General features: G+C 44.0%; 1 protein-coding gene and 1 non-coding gene across 4 annotated transcripts in view; both read right to left on the minus strand.

Moving 5' to 3' along the window:
* MORF4L1 (mortality factor 4 like 1) overlaps positions 1-23,367 on the minus strand; it is a 104,499-nt gene extending 81,132 nt beyond the window's left edge. Inside the window, exons 1-3 of one of the 3 annotated variants that reach the window (XM_075346090.1) lie at positions 23,237-23,358; positions 5,276-5,322; positions 1,583-1,650 (exon numbers count right to left, since the gene is read on the minus strand). In XM_075346090.1, coding sequence (XP_075202205.1) covers positions 1,583-1,650; positions 5,276-5,322; positions 23,237-23,276 — 155 coding nt within the window. In that variant the 5' untranslated portion in view covers positions 23,277-23,358. Of the gene's footprint in view, positions 1-1,582; positions 1,651-2,338; positions 2,353-5,275; positions 5,323-23,236 lie in introns of those variants that run through there. The other 2 variants (XM_075346092.1, XM_075346091.1) reach the window with 2 other exon arrangements.
* Positions 23,368-23,774: 407 nt separating this feature from the next.
* Positions 23,775-23,847, minus strand: TRNAK-CUU (transfer RNA lysine (anticodon CUU)). The gene has a single exon. It is a non-coding gene; the product is annotated as a tRNA-Lys (tRNA).
* Positions 23,848-24,406: the final 559 nt, after the last annotated feature.

Here is a 24,406-nt window from a genome sequence, read left to right on the forward strand (position 1 = left end):
AAAGCTGCTAATAACATACGGTTGCAGTGCTCATTTGCTGCACCTCTTAGCCAAAGACTTAAGTGTTCCAGAAATAAAGGCTAATGTTGTTGAAATTTCTAAATACTTCCGTAATAATCATTTTGCTGCAGCAGCTCTGAAAAGGATGGGTGGAACCAAGCTAACGCTCCCACAAGATGTTAGATGGAACTCTGTGGTGGACTGTTTTGAGCAGTATATCAAAAACTGGCCTATTCTGATGACACTTTGTGAAGAAAATCGAGATAAAATAGATGGTCACAGCCAAAATGCTGAACATTGGGCTTAAGAGAAATGTTGAACATATGCTGAGCTTCCTGAAACCCATCTCTCAAGCTTTAAACAAAATACAGAAAAAAAAACCTGTTTTATTGCAGATGCTGTTGAAATTTGGAAGGAACTGAGTGAACACTTAAAAACAGAACTACACATGGACAGAATTAAATTACAAGCAGTAAACAAACGAATGGGACAAGCACTGACTCAAGCTCATTTTTTGGCAAATATTGTCAATATCCAACATCCAATATCAGGGTCAAAACCTAAGTGCTGAGGAAGAGGAGTTAGCTATGACATGGGTATCCAGCAATCATCCATCTTTAATGCCAACTATAATAAACTTCAGAGCTAAGGGGGAACCATTCAAGAAATATATGTTTGCTGAAGATATTTTAAGGAAGGTCACACCAGTAAACTGGTGGAAGTCACTTAAGCGCTTGGATTTAGAGACTGTTCAAGTAATGATTTCACTTTTAACAGCAGTAGCTTCTTCTGCAGGCGTTGAAAGAATATTCTCTTCCTTTGGACTCATTCATTCTAAATTGAGAAATCGGTTGGGACCCAATAAAGCAGGAAAGCTTGTTTTTCTTTTCCAGATTATGAATAGGAACAAAGAAGATGATGATGAAGATGACGACAAGTGAGCTACAGAGGACAGCAGGGACAGTAGTATTTAAGTTTTTCATGTGTCGGCTGGGCTGACAGTCTAAGTTTCTTAAAAAATATATATATATTTTGTTTAGCCAAATTAGTTAAACATGGATTTTTGTTTAAGCAAATAACTTATGCTGTAATGTTGTTATTGTTTCAGTTGAATAAATCTATTTAAATTGTTATTAAGGTCAGGATTATTTTTCTCCTTCCTAAGTACAACAGAACAGTGGTGTCCAAATATGAATGATTAACCCATTAAACTGGGGAGAAAAAAAGTAATGTAAAAAGTGATTCTAAAAATCTTCATCTACTTGCATGTTAAAGTAGCAAGAACTAGTTTAGGTAGAAACTTTGATTTAAATCACTGATTTAAATCAAGCCTTACTGACTAGTGATTTAAATCAAATCCACCCTGTTTTCTAGCATTGCTCTACTGTGAGAAACTCGCAAGTGAGAAGCAGCCCTATAAATAAATGTTATGTTTTAGTTAGGGACCTATGCTTCTTGGGTATGTGTTCTATCCATGAAAAAAAAGAAAAAAAAAACACAAACAAATCTTTGACTTATGGAGGTCTGAATGAGGCAATAGATTCTTATTTTTCTTCAAAATTACACATGCATATAAACTTACTTCTTATTCCACCCACTGTAGTGAATGAAGTACTTCACCTGCTTGTCCTTAATGGCAACTTTCACACACTGCAGAAAAAAAAAAAAAAAAAAAAGAAAAAAAAAAAAAGGTAGGATTAAATTAAAGATTCACGGCATACAAGGACTACAGCTCATCAACGTACCAAATTTATACACAGCATTTCCCGAGAAATATTAATACTGAGTAAACACTGGCCTACAAAGACAGGGAAACATCTTATAAAAGTATAATACTTTAGCATTAAACATGAAAGGGTATTCAGAGAAATAGACATTTATAGAATATGTCATATCCAAAAATGACTGATCTGTGGGGGGGTGGGACGGGACGACAGACCATGGGGCCCCACAGATCACAGGATTGAGGCGGGGTGGGACTTGTCCTTCTTTGCTCATACAGTATGATAAAGGGCGGTACTGTGCAGACTACCCCAGCGTCTCTGCCTTTTCTTTTCTAACACTTGCTTACATTATGCAGTGACATAGTGCGATCTTTGGTAAAAGCCAGCCTTAATGACATATCCTATGGCAGTGCATAAGTAGATTTTGCTAAAATACCCCTTAAGTTAAGCTAAAACCCATTTAAACCAGCCTAAGTAAAATCCTGAGATCTAGGTAGACCACCTGTCCCAAAATATTTTCCATAAACGTCTTTATATTATTCTTCCAACCCTGTTCAGAGGGGAATTGAAAATAAAATTAATACTTAAATCATATAAGAGACAACTATGCGTACCTGTGAAAGTTTAATGGGTAGTAAATACTGACTTATATCGGTTCTGCTATCTCAACTTTTGCTGACTGGGGCCTTCTATGATTATCTCTGAAAGGAGCCAGTATCGAGCTGCATATACCAAGAGCAAAGAAAGAAAAAACTATGAAGACAGAACACATCACTAACATTGACAACTTTACAAAGTTTCAGCAAAGAAAGAAAGCGGGGACCTATGCATGGTCCTGACAGGCAGCAGGAGAGTGCAAACGGCAGCTGCTTACTTTAGTCGACTAAGGCTGCTTTCACACTACGTCTTTTTAACATGCGTCATGAACGTTTTTTTTTAACTCAAAAACGGATCCAGTGCAAATGCGTTTTCATTTCAGTGCATTTGCAATGGACTTGCGTTCACATGCGTTATAGTGAGGATCCAGCGACTTGCAGTTTTTTAACATTTTTCAAAAACGCTACTTGTAGCGTTTTTGAGCTGCGTCCAAATACTGCAAATTGCTGGATCCTGACTAAACCGCATGCAAACGCATGTGAACGCTGGCATGCTGATAGACAGGATCCTGCTTGCTCTACTGAGCATGCCCAGAAACCAGCCTGGTGTGTCAGTCTCTCTCTCCCCCTCCCTCCCACCTGTCCCCCCCTCTCTCCTCCCCTCCCCCCTCTCCCCCTCCTCCCCCTCGTCCCTCTCCCCCCCTCCCCCACCTGAGAGCTGCAGACACTCGTAACCAAGGTAAATATCGGGTAACCAAGCAAAGCGCTTCTCTTAGTTACCCGATGTTTACGTTGGTTACGTGTGCAGGGAGCAGGCAGCCCGGCTCCTAGCAGCTGCAGATGCTCGTAACCAAGGTAAATATCGGGTATCCAAGCAAGTTACCAGATGTTTACCTTGGTTACGAGCCTCCGCAGCTGTCAGATGCCGGCTCCTAGTCTGTCACGTTCAGTCCCACTGACTCCCGATCACATAACTCCAATGCCCGCCCATAAACTTAAAGTGACAGGATCCTGAAAACTAACATGCGTTTGCATGCTTTTTTTGTTGTAAAAGCAGGATCCGCTTTTACAGCAAAAAAACGTTCATGACGCATGTTAAAAAGAAACGTAGCATGAAAGCAGCCTAACCCATGAAAGGTGAAAAATAAATTGTAGGTTTCCATGTAGTAAATGCTATAATTGCACTAGTATTTCCTCTAATGGAGTCATTCTTGAAGGTGAAACTGCTGGGCGTTAACAATAAGCAGGCAATTTGCTAAAATTGATAAGAATGGCGAAAGTTGCTGTGACTTATGACGTGACCACACTGCAGCCCTACCATGGATGGGGCATTGACCGCTTTGTGAGACCTCAGCCCAGAGAAGGCAGGAGATAACTGCGGCCACCAAATCAATTCATAGTAAGCAACCAAATAAAACTCCTGGCCTCCTGCCAGCCGCTCTGTTTTCTACACCTAAAGCTTTATAAATTCATTATGTACTGGTTCTAAGCAAGAACTGAAAATCATTAACAAATTTGGGCCTTTAAAAGGGAATCTGTCAGCAGGTTTTTGTCTATGTAAGCTAAAATCAGCATGCTGCAAGGGTTAACACTGACAAGACAGGCAAGCCTGAATTCTCTCAGTCCCATCTGTTTATTTGCTGTTTAAGCAGCAGGATCCTTACCATTGCAGGACTACAAAGTCATGTGCACAGTCCACCACACCCCCTGCTGTGATTGGCACCATATTGTCAATGTGCAATCTCTACAGAGCGCCTCGTGGGCAGGGGCAGCGCTTTCAGTACTGCTACACTACTAAATCTAAAAATTCTGATTGTGTCAGAACGGTTGCACTCAATCTAAGTGATACATCGTTAGATTCAGGATCTCTTTGCATGCATCATGCTGCCCTCAGATTAAGTAGCAAAAACCTACTGACAGATTCCCTTTAAAAGGTGGTATTCTGAAGTTTAGGATAAAAAAGGTTGTACCAGGTTTCGATATAGTCCCTTATTCATAGGATAGTGATTGCTAAGGTTCCCCCTAAGAGTCCGACCTCTGGGACCGCATCGGTCCTGAGAAGCGGGGCTGTGTGAATGGAGCAGCGGTCGATCATGCGCACCTCCGCTCTATTAATTAGTAATAGAAGTGCCATACAGAATGATGCACATAATTGATTACTGATTCATTCACACAACCCCGCTTCTCAGGATCGGGGTGGTCCCGGAGGTTGGACTCTTAGCACTTGGGAAGGTATCCTCTATCCAATAGAAAGAGGATAACTTTCAAACTTATTACAACCCTTTTAGGTGGCACTCTAAAAAGGATTGTCACAGTTCAGGATAGTGACTACCTGCAGCAGTCAAATTAATGCTGCATCAGACATCCCCATATGTCAACTTTTTGACAAACTCCAGAAAACTCCTTTTAAAAAAAAAAAAAAAAAATAAAAAAAAAAAAAATGATTGGTCACTAATTCCTATATGCACTTTATAACATATTCAAGAGCAATCTATGACAGAGGTCACTGAAGACAATCACATTCATATGGGAGCCAATGTGGCAAATCCGCTCTTAGCACCCCCAGCATAGAGTGGATTTTGCTTGTAGAAAAGACCAGATAGGCAGAGTCAGGAATGTGTGGCTAAAATGTGATTTGAACTCCGAGGGTCACGTCTGAACCCACCTGAATAACAGAAATCAGACATATCCCCAACGGAGCCGTAGACTTCAAATATTAAATGGAGTCCAAAACATGCAACTAGGAAGCATGAACGGAGTAATGAAAAAATATGGAGGTCCCATAGATAATTAATTAGCAAGATGAAGTGTGTGCCTTCACTGCAGTAACCTTTAGGAAAAGGCTACAAAAACAAAAAAATTGGCTATTAACCCTTTAGTATGCACTGCATTCTCTTAATCGCCAATATGTAACCAAGAAGTACTGTAAGAAAAATGGTAGCACAGGTGACATACCTTAGCTTCGTATAGGAGAGGCCCGTGAAAGCACAAGACACGCTCACCTGTAACATGAATATGTGTATAGTCAGGGGCAAAGTAGACTCGTGTAACAGCAGGTTAAACACATTAGACAGACTCCGATAAGAAAACAGGTTATGGAAGATTGTGGAAGGAAGCAGACAAGTCCTCCTTATAAGCCATGCTACGGTAGTACTCGGGTCACATTACATTGCAGGCTGTTACCCACCCACCGAGGACTTACAATATAGACGGACAGGTATTCTATATGGAAGCAGATATCAGGCTGCATTCACACACCCCTTACATGTGCGGATGGCACAGACCCATACACAGTTATAAAACAGATCTGCAAGTCCGATCCGTGAGACTCGAGCACGCCCTATACTGATCGGTTTTGCAAATCAGACCCTTTTGAAAATCTGCTGGGATTATTTCCAAATAAAAGCACACAGTACTTCAGTATTCCATCAGTGTTTCACCCATGCTTAAAGCACCACTCCAGTGTTTTGGGTGGGAAGGTGGGGTTCAGCACTGGAGTGGTGCTTTAAATCTAAGCCCCCGCCCCCTTTCTTATATTAACCCTCAGGCGTCTTCATCTGTTCTCCGTGATTTGTGACCTCACTGTAGCTCCAGTGTTTCATGGAGCGAGCTGGAGGTCACACCTCAATGCAAGTCTATGAGAGTCTCTTTCTGGCTCTCAGACTTTTAGCCAGAGGTTGCAACGCAACTTCTGACTTCCGGCCTGTCAGAAGTTACGGGAACAAGATGACGCAGAAGGATAGGAATGGTGCAAAAAAAGGATGAAAATGCCAGAGGGCAAGTATCAAACAAGGGGCAGGGGGATAGATATAAAGAACCCCTCCAGGCAAAGAGCACTCAACTCACCAAATAGTTGCAAAGAAATAACACAATATTTATTAGTAACAATTCAGTGCAAAACACCCTAAACACAATTAAAAACAAGGACACTATATACCCAATATTAAAGTGCTGATGCAATGTATACATAAATGCAGGCACAGTGGTACAACAACAAGGCAAAAAGCCACAGGTTGAACAACAAAGGGGCTTCATCAGGGAAATATAGCTCCTTTAAGCGACACGCGTCGGGTCGGTGTCTACTCCCTGACACTTTCATATGGCTTTAACCTTGCCTTGATTTAGGTGATATTCTCCCTGGACCTTGTGGGTTATTCTTGCTGCTACTTAATCTATGCTATTAGGGCTTTGCTTCCCTCTGGGAAGAACTTTGGTTTACTCAGATTTACATCTTTAGGTCTCATTTAGACTTTTATTGTTAAACCTGTGGCTTTTTGCCTTGTTATTGTACCACTGTGCCTGCATTTATGTATACATTGCATCAGCACTTTAATATTGGGTCCATGGGATATAGTGTCCTTGTTTTTAATTGTTTTTAGGGTGTTTTGCACTGAATTGTTACTAATAAATTTTGTGTTATTTCTTTTCAACTATTTGGTGAGTTGAGTGCTCTTTACCTACTTCTTTCCTCTATTATGCATTTAGCCTGGTAGGCCTTGCACCCTCGCCTCTTGACCTCGCCTCTTGACTTGATTTTTTTTTTATGACTATAGCTGTGCAGCTCTGCCTCTTCTTTTTGCTCTGTTCAAGGAATCTGTCAGCAGTCGATTTGTGGGCCTCTGGTCCAGTGTCCAGGACAGTGGTATCTGGAGGCTAGACTTGAGGCCTGCTACGCTAATACCTTTCGGCATTTGATTTGTTGGGGCTGGCATGACATCAATGTGATGTGATACATAGATAATGTTGTACCAGCACTGGCTAATCAAAAGCAATGCCAGGGCCACAGGGAGTAAGATTCACAGGCCTCCAGGTAGCCCTGACCTGGATGCTGAGCTGGAATCCCACAAATTAATTTGCTGAGGTTTAAATCGCCAGATTTTTGTCATGTAATCTGAGAGAAGCAGGATGTAGGCCGAGGACCTGAGCCAGAGATATATCACTTGCTAGTCTGCATGCCATCATGTTGATACAACCAGTTTTATTTCTGGACTAGGAGGCAAGGACCCCTACTCCTGTAGTGATAATCTCCTGCTGAAAAAACTGCAACATACAGCCTAGTAAGTAACAGCTCGATCAGATGCTGCTCTCAGATAACATGGCAAAAACCTGCTGATCGATGCCCTTTAAATGATCCATTGCAAAAGAGTTGAAGTATAAAAAAAAAAACCCACACACCTTCACTTTACCGCCTTCAGTTTTTAAAAGACTGATGCAAAACAGATGACCTGAGAAAATTTGTTTTAGGCTAGGTTCACATTTCCGTTGTTTTGCATCAGTCATATGCGTTGCTTGACGCTTGTGACTGATGCATTGTACAACGGATGACAAGAATAAGAATTCATTGTTGGATTCCGTTGTAAAACGTGAGAGAGAACGAACAGCTGATCGCTCATCACAGCAGCCGGCCGCCGGGTGATCAGCCGATCGCTCACAGCAGCCGGCCGCCGGGTGATCAGCCGATCGTTCGGCCACTGAGAGAGGGCATGCGCAGCGGAATCAAAAGGATTCTGCTGCTCAAAAAATGCTACATGCTGCGTTCCTGCCGCCTGACAGTCAGTCGTTCTACGACTGATCAGTCGGGCGGAGGATGAAGCGCAACGTCATCAGTCACAATCCTCCGCTCATACAAGACTATGGGAACAAGGGAATCCGCCAAACAGATTCCGTTTTTTACTAGAGCCGCAGATTGTGACCGATACAAATCGATGGAAATGTGAACCTAGCCTTACACAGATGTAAAAAAAGAAATAGATGTGTGAATGTGACCTCACCCCACAGACACCTGCCTTCTAATGTACCCACATAGTGGCTCTACCACTGATCTAGCTCACAGCAAAATGTGGACTCACAGCAGTTAGCCTTTGATTTATTTTCCACTTTAAGCCCTTGCTGAGAAGGCACAGTTTTGTTAAATTATTTTGGTCTCAATGGCACTGCTACCCCCACGTAGCTTCAGCCAACATGTTAATACTTTTCAAAGCAAATTGAGCCACTTGGTTGCCCAAGCCAGTTTCAGAAATCACAGGTGAGAAAGGGGGAGGTCAATAGCCATGATGAAATGGATATCCTGTCACACTGCATTGCGGAGACCCAAAAGTACATTGATGTAATTAATACTAATATGGTTCTCTGGTTGCATTCAAGAAGGTAAGAAATCATTTTTAGCATGAAATAAATTGTAGGTTTATGATCTGAATTTAAGGGATTTGGTTAAATTTCACTACAATAAAGACAGATAAAGAATTCATATTTGTTTAAGGTTGCAAAGCCTCAAAACAAGTCAACCCTGGAGATCACTAGAGATGCAATAAGCGTCTTCTGGAGATCATCAGGGCAGTGGAGCTTGCTTTGCTCCTGGGCAGAAAGTAAGAATATAGGAGGGCATTTTATACTACCAATGTCAAAGAAGTGGTCTTTACCACATTCACTTGCAAATTGAAAATTAAACATGGAAGTTGACTGTTATCTGACAGTTTTGATACACTGAGGCCAAAGAGCACTTTGTAAGCAAACATTACAGCGGTAGACTAAGATCAGAGCTGGAGTACTGATATCTACAGGGACGCAACGATCAGTCACAGAGGGTGCAACCAAGCCCGTGAACGAGGCGGCATACCGACGGCAGCACCTATTTCTGCTGAATGTGCGTCTGAGGACACATTCAGCTAAAATGTACTGCAGCACTGAGTCCCGACGAGTCCCTGCACAGCAATAGATACCACCTGCCAATCAGAAACCGGCAGCTGACGTCGGCATGCCATCACACACACATAACATACACGCTGAAGTCAGCTGCCAGCCTCTGCACTGGCTATAGAAGCAAGGGACTGTGAGAAGAATAGTTTTGAGGGTTTTAATTTAAGTGGTAGATGACAGCGGTAGATTGAAACACATTACAGCAGAAAGGGGGCCTGAGATGGGGAACAGCGTAGGAGAGGGACCCAAAATGGATGAAATTATAGCTGGAAGGGAGCCCAGGATGGAGGACAGTGCAGGAAGGAAGGGGGGGGGGCACATGCATGTCTTTATAGAATTTAGATTGTTATAAGGGTCCATACATCTGGCCAATGTGCAGGTAGGGACCCGGGTCCGAGTTTTTCACCAGAGCACATCGGATTCTAGTTACACCATTGGCTATAGTATATTATTAGTGAATCCATGGACAAGGAATACACCCAAAGATACGCACACCGATTCCTCGGCCCCAAACACTGGACAGAAAACTTCCAGCTGTCAGTCCTGTGGCCTATACTGCAAGATGTGGTACTACAAGAGTCTATTTAGTCAGCCCAATAATCACGTGCATTTTCTCTCCACTATGCTGGTCTTTTCTGTCTTATGTTTTACACTTTAGTTAAAGGGAAATCTGCCTGCGGATTTTTGCTATACATAATTTGATAGCAGCATAACAAAGGGCAAAACAGCCCAATTCAAGGGATGTGTAACTTACTGGACTGCTTGGAATAGTTTTTGTAGAAAGCTGTTTTCTCTGATGGAGGTGCAGCAGAGCTAAGAATAAGGGCACGCTCACACGATCGTGAAAATCGGACGAGTGCAATGTGAGAAAATCTCGCATAGCGCTCGGACCTATGTTAGTCAATGAGGGCGAGCAGTTAGTCAGCTTTTCTCGTATACAGATTCTGGATGAGAGAAAAGCGGCAGCATGCTGCGATTTTCTGCCAGAGCCGTATCCCTCGCACCCATTCAAGTGAATGGATGGGAGAGAAACATCGGACAGCACTCGGATGTTATACCAGTGCAGTGCGATATAAGCACAGGCTGACAATGGAGGGAGGACATTGGGGGGGGGATTGACCCCCCTCTCCTCCGCAGCGCTAGTCCTCCGCTTCACAGCTGTGACCTGATTGCAGGATCGGGTCACAGTCGCATGACATTCTGCTCACGCTCACAGCAGATCCTGAGGCAGGAGTCATTAGCATTAGCAGGTCGAATCGGATGCCATACGCTTGCCTGAGTCCAGACTTAAACTGCATATAGCCTGTCACTGCCCTGACTAGCAACTTCCTGTGCATTGTGGGTAAGAGGCGGGGTTACACTGATTAGCTGATTTGGTTGTGGTGAGCTGTAGCCAGATAGTGTTAATCTCCTGCTGATAAAATGCTGATTGCATTCAAACCACAATACAACCTGATAAGTGACATCCCTGAAATCAGGGTCTTGTGCCCTACATTATGCTGCTCAGATTTAATACGGTAGCAAAAATCTGGTTGCCTTTAACAAATAGTCTCCATATTTATATGTAAGTGTAGTGCAACATTGCTTGCCTATGAGTAGGTAAACGTGCTCTGCAAGACTTAAATACGGACGTTCTGCCCTTACAGCAGCCCCACCGCCAACTAGAACAAAAAAGGTACATACAAGCTGTGTCACATTTGCAGTTTATGCAGGCACAGCCTCATCCGTCTGGTAATAAACGGTTGTCCTACTTAATGACCACCTATAAATTTATTTAAATGATAGTTACTACATAACAGTTTACTGGAAAAACCCTTTAAATCCTGTTGCGGAGTTAGGCTGCTTTCACACCTCTGGTTTTAGCAGAGCCGGCCAATCCGGCTCTAAAACCTATGCAACGGATGCGGCGACAATACCGCATCCTTTGCATAAGTTTTTTACATGCGGCCCGTCTGGTTTTTGCTGCTTGTGGCAGGCTACTGAGCATGCGCAATGGAAAAAAACGCATGCGGCGGCCGGATGCGTTTTTTTGCCGTCATGCATTGCAAATTGCGCCGCATTGGCGCGATGCGGGTTTTTTTGCTGGACAAAAAACGTGCCAGGCAACGTTCCATCCGGCCGCCGCATCGGCTAAATCTGCCGAATGTGGCAAAAAACGGACGGAACGCAAGCCCATGCGGCACTAATGTAAGTCTATGCAAAAAAACGCAACCGGCGGCAAAGAAAAACGGTTGCATTTTTTCTGCAAAGCGCCGGATTGTGCCGCAGAGCAAAAACCGGATGTGTGAAAGCAGCCTTAACTTCTAGCAGAAGTCTACTGCTCCCAGTATAAATGTATGCAAGTCTCCAAGGGAATATCTAAAAATTAAGTATAAGCAGACTAATATGGCTGCCCTTTTCTAAAGGTCCACATTGAGGTTTTGGGGTTTTTTTATGCCCTTTTAAAAAGCTTAAGCGATGGTGTCACATTATCAGCAAAGTGAATGATTTCTGAAACCTCATGCACACACTAATTTACTTTTCTTTCCTTGCAGATTTAAGCCTTCAATTCATTATTTTATGTCACTTCTTTAAAAAGTGTTTTACACCCATTCAAATAGGATGGGGGGGGGGGCGAAAGAAAAAAAATGTGGATATTTTACTTGGGTTTTTTTCCTACCAACACACTGGTAAAACAGGAAAAAATGTGGCAATGTGCAAACGCTTAGTAATTTCAGCAGAGTTAGAAATGGAAAGATATGCAAAGAGAAGAAGCATTTAAATCAATCCACTTTTTGGCTTCGGCTACTAAATCCCAAATGTGAAGCCATCACCTAATGCAAGTGGTTTGCAACCCTACTCATACACGACCCCAACCCGAATATGAAGCAGTTGTCCTGCTTTAAATACCTTCATGGTGATTGAGTTGCCTTCATACCTATTCTCCCTTCTCTTCCAAGAGGCACATAATAGAATCCACAAGTTGCTCCAGGCGCTTTTATGCTGCAGATGTGGCTGTCCAACAGTCCTCGCGGCTACTGACATGCCAGGTTCTCAGGTCAAAACATACCTAAACATATTACTAAATTATACACACAGTATTATTCATTGGGAAACACAGTCATAGCATACAACGTCAAACTCTGGCAAGTCATCTGCCCTGGGGGACTGATGTGGACAGTCCATGGTGTGCATAGGTAACAATACACAGCGCCTGAAGACAAGGAGTGGATGCATTTACCACCTGGTTAAAAATGGCCTCACCTCTAATCAGTGATGGACATCACTCTTCCCCTCATCCTGCTCTATACATTGACATATTAAGCATCCTGAAAGCAAAGGAACTTCAATGGTGGCAAATTATTTACAAATACAGTATATCACAAAAGTGAGTACACCCCTCACAATTTTGGAAATCTTTTATTATATTTTTTCATGGGACAATACTGAATATATGACAGACACAATGAAGTAGTCAGTGTACCTTTGGTACAAGGTAAAGCTGACAGCTGCAGCAGTCTACTTTACCTCTGCTGGTTATCAAAAATAAGAGGACCCCACATTATTTTTAGGTTTATTCCCCATCCACATTTGATTGCAGCCCCCCTATCCATTTTGCCCCCTAGTCCGTACTATGACTATTTTACAGCACCAAAGTTTAGGTCCCTATTGACTTATATGAGGTTCAGGGTCAAATTTGGGTCTCTAACCAAACAACTAAAGTCCAGCCACACTAAACATCATTGGGTTCCGCTCATGCCCATTGCTGGCAACAAGAGTGAGTACACCCCTAAGTGAGAATGGCCAAATTGTGCTCAAAGTGTCAATATTTTGTGTGGCCACCAGTGTTTTCAAGCACTACCTTAACTCTCTTGGCCACTGAGTTCACTAGACCTTCACATGAGCCGATGGATCCTCTTCCATCCTCCATGACGACATCTCGGAGATGGTTGATGTTAGGGACCTTGTGTGCTCCTCCACCTTCTGTTTGAGGAGGCCCCACACATACTCAAGGTTTAGATCTGGAGACATTCTTGGCCAGTCCAGCACCTTTACCCTCAGTCTCTTTAGAAAGGCAGTGGTCGTCTAGGTTGGAGGTGTGTTTGGGGCAATTATATTGGAATACAGCCCTGCGACCCAGTTTCTGAAGGGAGGGGTTCATGCTTTGCTTCAGTATGTCACAGTTCATGTTGGCATTCATGGTTCCCTCAATGAACTGTAGTTCCCCACAGCCGGCAGCACTCATGCAGCCCTAAACTATGACACTACCACCACCATTTTTGACTGTAGGCAGGACACACTTGTCTTTGTATTCCTCACCTGGTTGCCGCCACACACACTTGACACCATACGAATCCAATAAGTTTATCTTGGTCTCATCAGACCACAGGACATGGTTCCAGTAATCCATGGCCTTAGTCTGCTTGTCTTCAGCAAACAGTCTTTCTTGTGCATCATCTTAAGAAGTAGCTGCCTTCTGGGACAACAACCATGCAGACCAATTTGATGCAGTGTATGGTGTGAGTCCTGATAGGCATATAAGTGCTGGCAGCATTGCTACAGAGGTTACAGGGGTGGGGAGGGTTAGCCTATTTTGAAAAACACAACCTCCGGATATAACACTGAGCACGGGCACACAACTTCTTTGATCGACCATGGCAATGCCTTTCACTTAGGGGTGTACTCACATTTGTTGTCAGTGGTTTAGACATTACTGGTTGTGTATTGAGACATTTAGAGGGCACCAAATTTGCACTGTTCTACAAGCTGCACACTGACTGCTTTACATTGTATCAAAGTATCAGATCTTCAGTGTTGTCCTATGAAAATATAATAAAATATTAACAAAAATGTGAGGGGTGTACTCACTTGTGATATATTGTATATATGACAACTGGATAGACCTAAGGGCATCCAAGAAAGAAGGCATCACTTCCCCTAGGAACTCACCTCGGATGACACAATCCCTATAACATGGCGCTATTAAGCGGGGTTTACACGCTGCGACATCGCTAGCGATGTCGAGAGCGATAACACCCACCCCCGTCGTACGGACGATATTTGGTGATCGCTGCCGTAGTGAACATTATCGCTAAGGCAGCATCACACGCACTTACCTGCTCTGCGACGTCGCTCTGGCCGGCGAATTGCCTCCTTTCTAAGGGGGGCGGGTCATGCGGCGTCACACAGCAGCCGTCCAATAGAAGCGGAGGGGCGGAGATGAGCGGGACGTAAACATCCCGCCCACCACCTTCCTTCCGCATTGTCGATGGAGGCAGGTAAGGAGATGTTCGTCGTTCCTGCGGTGTCACACACAGCGATGTGTGCTACCGCAGGAACGAGGAACAACATCGCTAAAAAGCAGTAACCGATTTTTTATTTCGGGACGACCTCTCCGCGGCAACGATTTTACCCCCTTTTGCGATCGTTTCGGATCGCTCTTAAGTTTTACACGCTGCGATATCGTTAATGGCGACGAATGTGTGTCACAAACAACGTGACCCCGGCGATAATTCATTAACGATATCGTAGCGTGTAAAGCCCGCTTTAGTGTTCTGCGCTCCACTAGACTAACACTGCAAATCACAAACGTGACACTAGAAGTGTGAACACAGCCTTATATAGCAAACGTGGCCATCGTTGGCGCAATGCAGAGTAATATTACAGACTATGTACCTTTTATCCTTTAACACTGCAAAGCAACGTTAATCTTGTGGGCTTAATGCAAGATCTCTCACTGGGCCACAACTATCATGTGTCTAAGGACCCCGCCACTGAATTTATTATACTTTTCCTGTGTGCCATCATGTACGTGTAATTGAGGTCGCAACATACTCACCGGCTGGTATCAGCACTAAGACACTGCACTTATATTGCGGCGAGGAGCGGAGGTCACTTTTTAAAATGTTCTCAATGTAAGTCTATGGGAATGTATAACGATACTCTGCAGCCTTGTCCTGAGTCCCATTGACTATTATAGTCCCCACACAGTGATCGGGCAGGTTACAGAGGGGATCTCTGAGGCAGGAGTGGAGCCGATATCAAAAGAAGGAGTGTATGTTACTACACTAATTACACTTACATCCATGACAGACAGCAGACGGTAAAATAAGTCACCGTAGTGCTACTTTAACAGTATTGGTCTTCTCATATGAGCAGAAAGGACCTGTCAGGATTTCCTACTTTTCAGGGTCCAAACTGCAATCCCGCACCCAAATAAACCATTACTACCCAAATATACCAGACCGCTCTGCATAGCAGATTGCCTGAATTACAATAATGATGTGCCCACACAGGAGGGAAGTGCTGAGGATTCTGTAAAGATCTCAGCAGATTACAGCAGCAGACATGGGATTTTAACCTGTAATCTGCACACTGGACACAGACTTGTGGGACAGATGTTTTCATCTGCAGGAAGTTCATTTTGATGCAGATTAGGCAGAGATCGGATGTGGATTTTCTTCATTGAAAATAATTGGAAAGCAGAAATCCACAATCACATCCTAATGCATACTCAGCAAATTCTGCAGGTGCGGAGCCTCATTATTAGGCTATGTTCACACACCATCTTTTTTCTGAATGCATCTTGACTGCATCTTATTCCTGTGGTCTCAGAAAATGCAGCTTGTGGCCCAAAAAGCTCATGAATTTTTCCGCGTTTTTGTTAATGTGTCTTGTAAAGGAGAAACAAAATATGATAGGAAAGGAAAATAGATAAATAGAGAAGACATATAGAAAGAAATATCAGAATAGCTTGATAGAGTGATAGTTCGCTTGGCCAGCGGTTTCTTTTTTTTTCTTTGTTTAAAAAAAAAAAAAGAAAAGAAAAAAAAAACACGACGTCTTTCATATCCAGCAGTCTGCTGTACCTTGACTGGTTATGAAAAATAGAGGGGATCCAATGCTTTTTTTTAATTATTATTAGATTTAACACAAAAAAAAACAAAAAAAACGTGGGGTCCTCCCAATTTTTCTAAAACCAGCCAAGGTACAGCAGACAACTGGGGCCTGATATTAATAGGGTGGAAAGGGCCATAGTTATTTGTCCCTTTCCAGCTTAAGGCTGCTTTCACACTACGTTTTTTTAACATGCGTCAGGAACGTTTTTTTGCTGCAAAAGCGGATCCTGCTTTTACAGCAAAAAACGCATGCTAACGCATCTGTTATTTTGCAGGATCCTGTCACTGGATGTTTAGGGGCGGGCATTGGAGTCATGTGATCGGGAGTGAGGGGAACTAAACGTGCCAGACTGGGAGCCGGCTTCTGACAGCTGCAGACGCTCGTAACCAAGGTAAACATCGGGCTTGGATACCCGATATTTACCTTGGTTACGAGTGTCCGCAGCTCTCAGGTGGGAGAGAGAGGGAGGGGAGGAAGGGGGAAAGACAGAGAGAGGGGGTGAGGGAGGGAGGAGAGAGAGAGACAGATCACGCGAGACTGGTTCTGGGCATGCTCAGTACTTTCTGGGCATGCTCAGTACAAAAGCAGGATCCTGTTACAACGCAACTCAACGCATTCTGCTAGGCAGGATCCAGCGCTCATTGACATGCATTGCAGCTCGCGGCGCAATGTGAAGGATCCTGTGAGATGCGTTATTTTGACAAAGGTAAAAAACGCTACAAGTAGCGTTTTTGAAACATGTTAAAATAACGCAAAAGTACGGATCCTGTGTCTAACGCACGCAAACGCAGGTGGACGCGAGTCCATTGCAAATGCATTGAAGTGAAAACGCATTTGCACTGGATCCGTTTTTCCGCTAAAACAACGTTATGGAAGGATGTTAAATAAACGTAGTGTGAAACCAGCCTAACAATACCAACCCCAAGCCTACCCAGAGGTGGGGCATCCATAGGTTACGCCAATTCTGGTGCTGGACCCGGCTCTTCCCGTTGCCCTGGTGCGGTGGCAATCGGGATAATAAGGGGTTAATAACAGCCCATAGTTGCTTCTAAACCCTAGCTTTGTGATGGCAGGTGTCTATGAGATACCCCCCATCACTAATCTGTAAGTGAAAGTAAATAAACACAAACACCCAAAAAATCCTTTAATTGAAAGAAAAAAGAGGAAAAAAAAAAAATCACTCTTTCACCACTTTATTAACCCTCCAAACACCCATCCAGGTCCAACATAATCCACACGAGGTCCCATGACGCTTCCAGCACTGCTACATATTTGAAGCTCACAGTGAACTCCATAGAACAAGACTGCCCGCTGTGAGCTCCACGCAGCAACTGAAGTGAGCCGTGCAATAAGCGGTGACATCACTCAGGTGACCCGCGGCCACAGCTGGAGTACTCCACCTGTGATCGCAAATCAGGCCATGACTGAAGTGAGCCGTGCAAACAGCGGGACGTCACCCAGGTGATTTGCTATCACAGGTGGAGGCCATGGCCATGCTGTGGCCGCAGTTAACCTGAGTGACGTCCCCGCTGAGCGCGTGGCTCACTTCAATTGCTGCGTGGAGCTCACAGCAGGCAGTCCTGTTCAAGGATGCTCCCTGTGAGCTTCAGAACTGTAGCAGTGCTGGAAGCATCGTGGGACCTCATGTGGATTACATCGGACCTGGAGGGTTGTGTTTGGGTTAATAAAAAAGCACCCTCTTTCACCACTTTGTCTTTTATTCCAAATAAAGCATTATTTTGGTGTTTAGTTAATTTCACTTAAAGATTAGTGATTGGGGGAGGGGTGTCAAGTAGACGCCTGCCATTACTAATCTAGGACTTAGTGGCAGCTGCGGGCTGATATTAACTCCTTATTACCCCGATGGCCACCACAGGGGCAATGCAGGAAGAGCCGGGTAAAGTGTTGAAACTGTTGCATCTAATTGATGAGGCAATATCGGGCAGCTGCTGGCAGATCTTTTCTAGGCTGGAGGTGCCCAATAACCATGGGTATCCCCAGCCTGAGAATACCAGCCCCCAGCTGTTGGGCTTTATCTGTGTTGGTATCAAAATATGGGGGGGGATCTTAAGCAAATTTCTTAAAACGTATTTTACTGTAGAATATAGACCTGCCCATCGGCATCAGTGATTGGTTACCGTCAGACACCATGTCACTCAGGGTGGGGGCTCGTCTGACTGCAACCAATCACAGCATATTCAATGAAGGTAATGAGCAGCCAGGGAAGAGAATGACCGGCTGCGGGAGCAGTGTCACAGCCACGCCGGTGATTCGGCAAGTGCTTCTACCCTTTCGCGCCAGATTCTGGTCCCCATTGACTTTATGGGAACCGGCATCTAGCCAGATACCAGGAATCAATCCCCCACCGACCCCGAGTCAGCGGGGGAATTGATCTGCCAGTCCTTCAAAATACAGGGACAAGATGCAAAAAGAATTGACATGCTGCATCTTGGCTGCGTGTTAAAAAACGCAGCCAAGATGCAGCCAAAAAAAAGATGCACTGTCTAGACAGCAAAATAGAAATCACGTAGACTTTGCTGGGAGAATGAAATGCATGCATTTAGGTGTATCTTTCTGATGTCAAAAATGCAGTAAGAGATACAGTGTGTGAACACAGCCTTATATCCATTTTAGCAATCCCTTTATCCTCAGATTGTCTCTTCTTGCGCCGACGTCTCATGCATTGCTGGAGACTGGGATACAGGGACTGGTGGGGAACCACTAAGCCACTGCGAGAGGAACACAGCATTGCTAAGGTATGGTGGGGCGAAATCTGCAGAATGAACTGCATCATCTGATGTTTAAACTTTTGAGTCTTATCAGACAAGTGTGAACGTACCCCTAATGGTACATTTACAGCAGGAGATGATCAACAAGTGCTTATCACCTGTCGGCTTGGGTGATCAAATTGTTTACAATGGCAGAAAAAAATATAAATCATTTTTGGCAGCACATTGCCGGTGTAAAAAGGTCATGTGCTGCCAAATTCACAATAGTGTACAGCTGAACAGGGACAGAACAAGTGTAGGCAGCCTTCGCTCTGTCTCCATCACTGCAGTGTGAATGAGCTAGTAACGGAGCACAAAATTACTGGTGCATAGACCATCAATGGCGCATGGATGAGCAGAAATGCACCAAAAAGGGTACTTTTTTCCCCTCCGAGAGGGAATGTGCAAATGGCATGAGTCAGGTGGATTCTAACTGAAAAAGTATAGCAAAAAAGTAGGCATAATGGACAGCAATGTAGAAACGACACGGCTAAGCACACAGCCAGTCTTTTGTTCCTCCCTTTAACTGCTCTTCATGTTTGGGAAACCATGAAGAAGTTAAAGGAAGTGGCGGGTGCATCCTGCTAGGAAGCTGCTCACTGGTTATAGTTTACGTTATGGAACAAAAAGGCACCGGGTGTCCACACTGGCGATCAGGATTAGGGTGCGTGCCCATGATCAGTATTTTCATCGTTTTGTACGCAGCGTGCTTCAGCTGCGACCAAAACCATGCGTTGTACAACACAAGCATATTGGACGGGATTTCTATAAATCCCGTGCCCACTGTGCTTTTTTTCCGCAGCAAACACTGACATGCAGTGCATCTTTCCAGACTGCAGCATATCAATTGTTTGCTGCGGATTTGCATGCGTCCTCCGTAGGGAGAACACAGTGAGAGACCGCAGCACAACGAACCCTGATCGTGGGCACAGTCACCTGCGGTCTCATGCATTCTCCTGCGGAGGACACTTGCGGCCCCGCTGGTCAGGACCCACTGCATTCAGAACGCAGTGAGTCCTGATTGTGGGCACATACCCTTAGAGTATTTTTCTGCATCCAAACCGCTGTGATGTACAGTACACGCAGAATAGATGGTATTTATAGAAATCTCCTGCCCACTGGGCTTTTTTTTTTTTTTTTTTTTAGAAGCTCCATAAAACTGACTTGCGACGCGGCTTTCTGAGCTGCATGTCAATTTAGGCTGCGGATACACAGGTGTTCTCAGCGAGGAGAATACAGCAAAATTACACTGTGTCCAGAGCGTTGATCGTGGGCACAGATGCTGCAATCGTCTGCGGGAAAACAATGGTGTCTCCGCGAGAGGAATGACCCCATCCGGAATGCAGCGTGCCCGGATCGTAAGAACATAGCCTTAGCAAGCTCAGTAAGAAAGGAATAAAAACGGGATTTACAACATGCAAACGTTAGGGGACGAGGAATATAGGAATAGTATACACCCAGCACTGCAGGCAACATGGGCCATGTATATTGTATAATATAATGTATTAATACATTGAGTATTTGAGGAGATTTTTCCCTCAGTATTTGTAGTCAAAACCAGGAGTGGGTGATAAATACAGAAGTGGTGCCCATGTTTCTATTATACTTTCCCCCTGATTGTCCCACTCCTGATTTTGGCTACAAATACTGAGGGGAAAAACCTCACCTAATACTAAACGTGTGCACATGGCCTTATCCATGTAAGCCCGCAAGGGCAGGGTCCTCTTCCCTCTGTACTAGTCTGTCTATTGTAACTTGTATATGTATTCTGTATGCAACCCCCTTCTCATTTACAGCACCATGGAATCATCAGAAATCCCAGTGACCATCCAGTGATGTGAGGACACACCAGCACTGGGGGATGGTGCATTATATATGTACACTAAAATAATATATATATATATATATATATATATATATATATATATATATATATATATATATATATATATATATATATAGGCACTGCAGCACATCACAGGCAGCTGGTGTATTATATATGCACACTATATGTATATACAGGCACTGCAGCACATCACAGGCAGCTGGTGTATTATATATGTACACTATATGTATATACAGGCACTGCAGCACATCACAGGCGGCTGGTGTATTATATATGTACACTATATGTATATGCAGGCACTGCAGCACATCACAGGCGGCTGGTGTATTATATATGCACACTATATGTATATACAGGCACTGCAGCACATCACAGACAGCTGGTGTATTATATATGTACACTATATGTATATACAGGCACTGCAGCACATCACAGGCAGCTGGTGTATTATATATGTACACTATATGTATATACAGGCACTGCAGCACATCACAAGCAGCTGGTGCATTATATATGTACACTATATGTATATACAGGCACTGCAGCACATCACAGGCAGCTGGTGTATTATCTATGTACACTATATGTATATACAGGCACTGCAGCACATCACAGGCAGCTGGTGTATTATATATGCACACTATATGTATATACAGGCACTGCAGCACATCACAGACAGCTGGTGTATTATATATGTACACTATATGTATACACAGGCACTGCAGCACATCACAGACAGCTGGTGTATTATATATGTACACTATATGTATATACAGGCACTGCAGCACATCACAGGCAGCTGGTGTATTATATATGCACACTATATGTATACACAGGCACTGCAGCACATCACAGGCAGCTGGTGTATTATATATGTACACTATATGTATATACAGGCACTGCAGCACATCACAGGGGGCTGGTGTATTATATATGTACACTATATGTATACACAGGCACTGCAGCACATCACAGGCAGCTGGTGTATTATATATGTACACTATATGTATATACAGGTACTGCAGCACATCACAGGCAGCTGGTGTATTATATATGTACACTATATGTATATACAGGCACTGCAGCACATCACAGACAGCTGGTGTATTATATATGTACACTATATGTATATACAGGCACTGCAGCACATCACAGACAGCTGGTGTATTATATATGTACACTATATGTATATACAGGCACTGCAGCACATCACAGGCAGCTGGTGTATTATATATGTACACTATATGTATATACAGGCACTGCAGCACATCACAGGCAGCTGGTGTATTATCTATGTACACTATATGTATATACAGGCACTGCAGCACATCACAGGCAGCTGGTTTATTATATATGTACACTATATGTATACACAGGCACTGCAGCACATCACAGGCAGCTGGTGTATTATATATGTACACTATATGTATATACAGGCACTGCAGCACATCACAGGCAGCTGGTGTATTATATATGCACACTATATGTATACACAGGCACATCACAGGCAGCTGGTGTATTATATATGTACACTATGTATATACAGGCACTGCAGCACATCACTGGGGGCTGGTGTATTATATATGTACACTATATGTATACACAGGCACTGCAGCACATCACTGGGGGTTGGTGTATTATATATGCACACTATACGTATTTACAGGCACTGCAGCACATCACAGGGGGCTCGTGTATTATATATGTACACTATATGTATATACAGGCACTGCAGCACATCACAGGGGGCTGGTGTATTATATGTACACTATATGTATATACAGGCACTGCAGCACATCACAGGGGGCTGGTGTATTATATATGTACATTATATGTATATACAGGCACTGCAGCACATCACTGGGGGCTGGTGTATTCTATAAGTACACTATATGTATATACAGGCACTGCAGCACATCACAGGGGGCTGGTGTATTATATATGTACACTATGTATATACAGGCACTGCAGCACATCACTGGGGCTGGTGTATAATATATGTACACTATATGTATATACAGGCACTGCAGCACATCACAGGGGGCTGGTGTATTATATATGTACGCTATATGTATACACAGGCACTGCAGCACATCACAGGGGGCTGGTGTATTATATATGTACGCTATATGTATACACAGGCACTGCAGCACATCACAGGGGGCTGGTGTATTCTATAAGTACACTATATGTATATACAGGCACTGCAGCACATCACAGGGGGCTGGTGTATTCTATAAGTACACTATATGTATATACAGGCACTGCAGCACATCACAGGGGGCTGGTGTATTATATATGTACACTATATGTATACACAGGCACTGCAGCACATCACAGGGGGCTGGTGTATTCTATAAGTACACTATATGTATATACAGGCACTGCAGCACATCACAGGGGGCTGGTGGGCACAGCTGAGCCCCCCGTGTACCCTGCACATGTGCAGACAGGGGGATGTGAGGACACCAGCACTGGCGTGGGACGATGTGATGGGCTTTGGGCGGGCGGATTTCAGCTCCCGCTCCTCCGGTGACCTCCCCCTGCGCGGTTCCCGGTGGTCTCACACCGACAGCCGCCAAACACAATGGCCGTCCTTACCTGGCTGCCCCGCGCTCCTGCACTCCGCCCCCTCCCCGGTCACCACAGAGCCCCCGCTTCTACGTAATAAACGTGATTTTTTTTTTTTTTTTTTTTTTTGCACCTTCGCCTCAACTAGCCGCTTACCCTCTTGAAATTTAGGCCTTGGGTCCTGCTTCGGCGCCATTTATAACGTCCGCGGCTCCCAGGAACGGATCCGCCGCATCTACACACCGCGCGGGCCCGCACGTCACGGCACCCGACGCGCATGCGCAGCGACCGCTCATTCGGTACATACACCGTTTTGCGCTTGCCCAGTTTCTCATAGCTCGCGCTAGTCCTCATGGGGATTGTAGTTCTCAAGTGTTCCCGCCATCTCTGCCTCCACCCTGTGTTTTTACCTCGAGAACCTCAGCGAATGTGGTTTATGATGTGGAAACATTTCTAGTTTCTGTTTTTTATGGTCATAGGAAACATTTGCATATAAATGCTTAGGCGATGGTTTGCTTGTAGCACACAGTGTTACTGAGGTAAATACGTGATTAAGGTAAAACACGGAAACTAGAAGAGATAACCGAATAGGATAGAAACACTGCTCATATTTCATGTAAATAAATACATAAATAAAGTATGTGACTCCTTCCTTTGTCCTTTTATAACTTGATATTAAAAAAATAAAAACTTCCGCCCAACGTGGGGCTCGAACCCACGACCCTGAGATTAAGAGTCTCATGCTCTACCGACTGAGCTAGCCGGGCGCTGCTGGGAGAGAGGAGATGACAGGATTAGTAGCTAACAGCTGTACTGCCGCATACCACATATTGACATTGTGGCATCTGTATACTGGCATTGAGGCATCTGTATACTGACATTGAGGCATCTGTATACTGACATTGAGGCATCTGTATACTGACATTGAGGCATCTGTATACTGACACTGAAGCATCTGTATACTGAAATTGAGGCATCTGTATACTGACACTGAAGCATCTGTATACTGACATTGAGGCATCTGTATACTGACACTGAGGCATCTGTATACTGACATTGAGGCATCTGTATACTGACATTGAGGCATCTGTATACTGACACTGAAGCATCTGTATACTGGCATTGAGGCATCTGTATACTGACATTGAGGCATCTGTATACTGACATTGAAGCATCTGTATACTGACATTGAGGCATCTGTATACTGACATTGAAGCATCTGTATACTGACATTGAGGCATCTGTATACTGACATTGAAGCATCTGTATACTGACATTGAGGCATCTGTATACTGACATTGAAGCATCTGTATACTGACATTGAGG

Source organism: Anomaloglossus baeobatrachus, chromosome 4, assembly GCF_048569485.1.
Source record: "Anomaloglossus baeobatrachus isolate aAnoBae1 chromosome 4, aAnoBae1.hap1, whole genome shotgun sequence".
Classification (NCBI taxonomy): Eukaryota; Metazoa; Chordata; class Amphibia; order Anura; family Aromobatidae; genus Anomaloglossus; species Anomaloglossus baeobatrachus.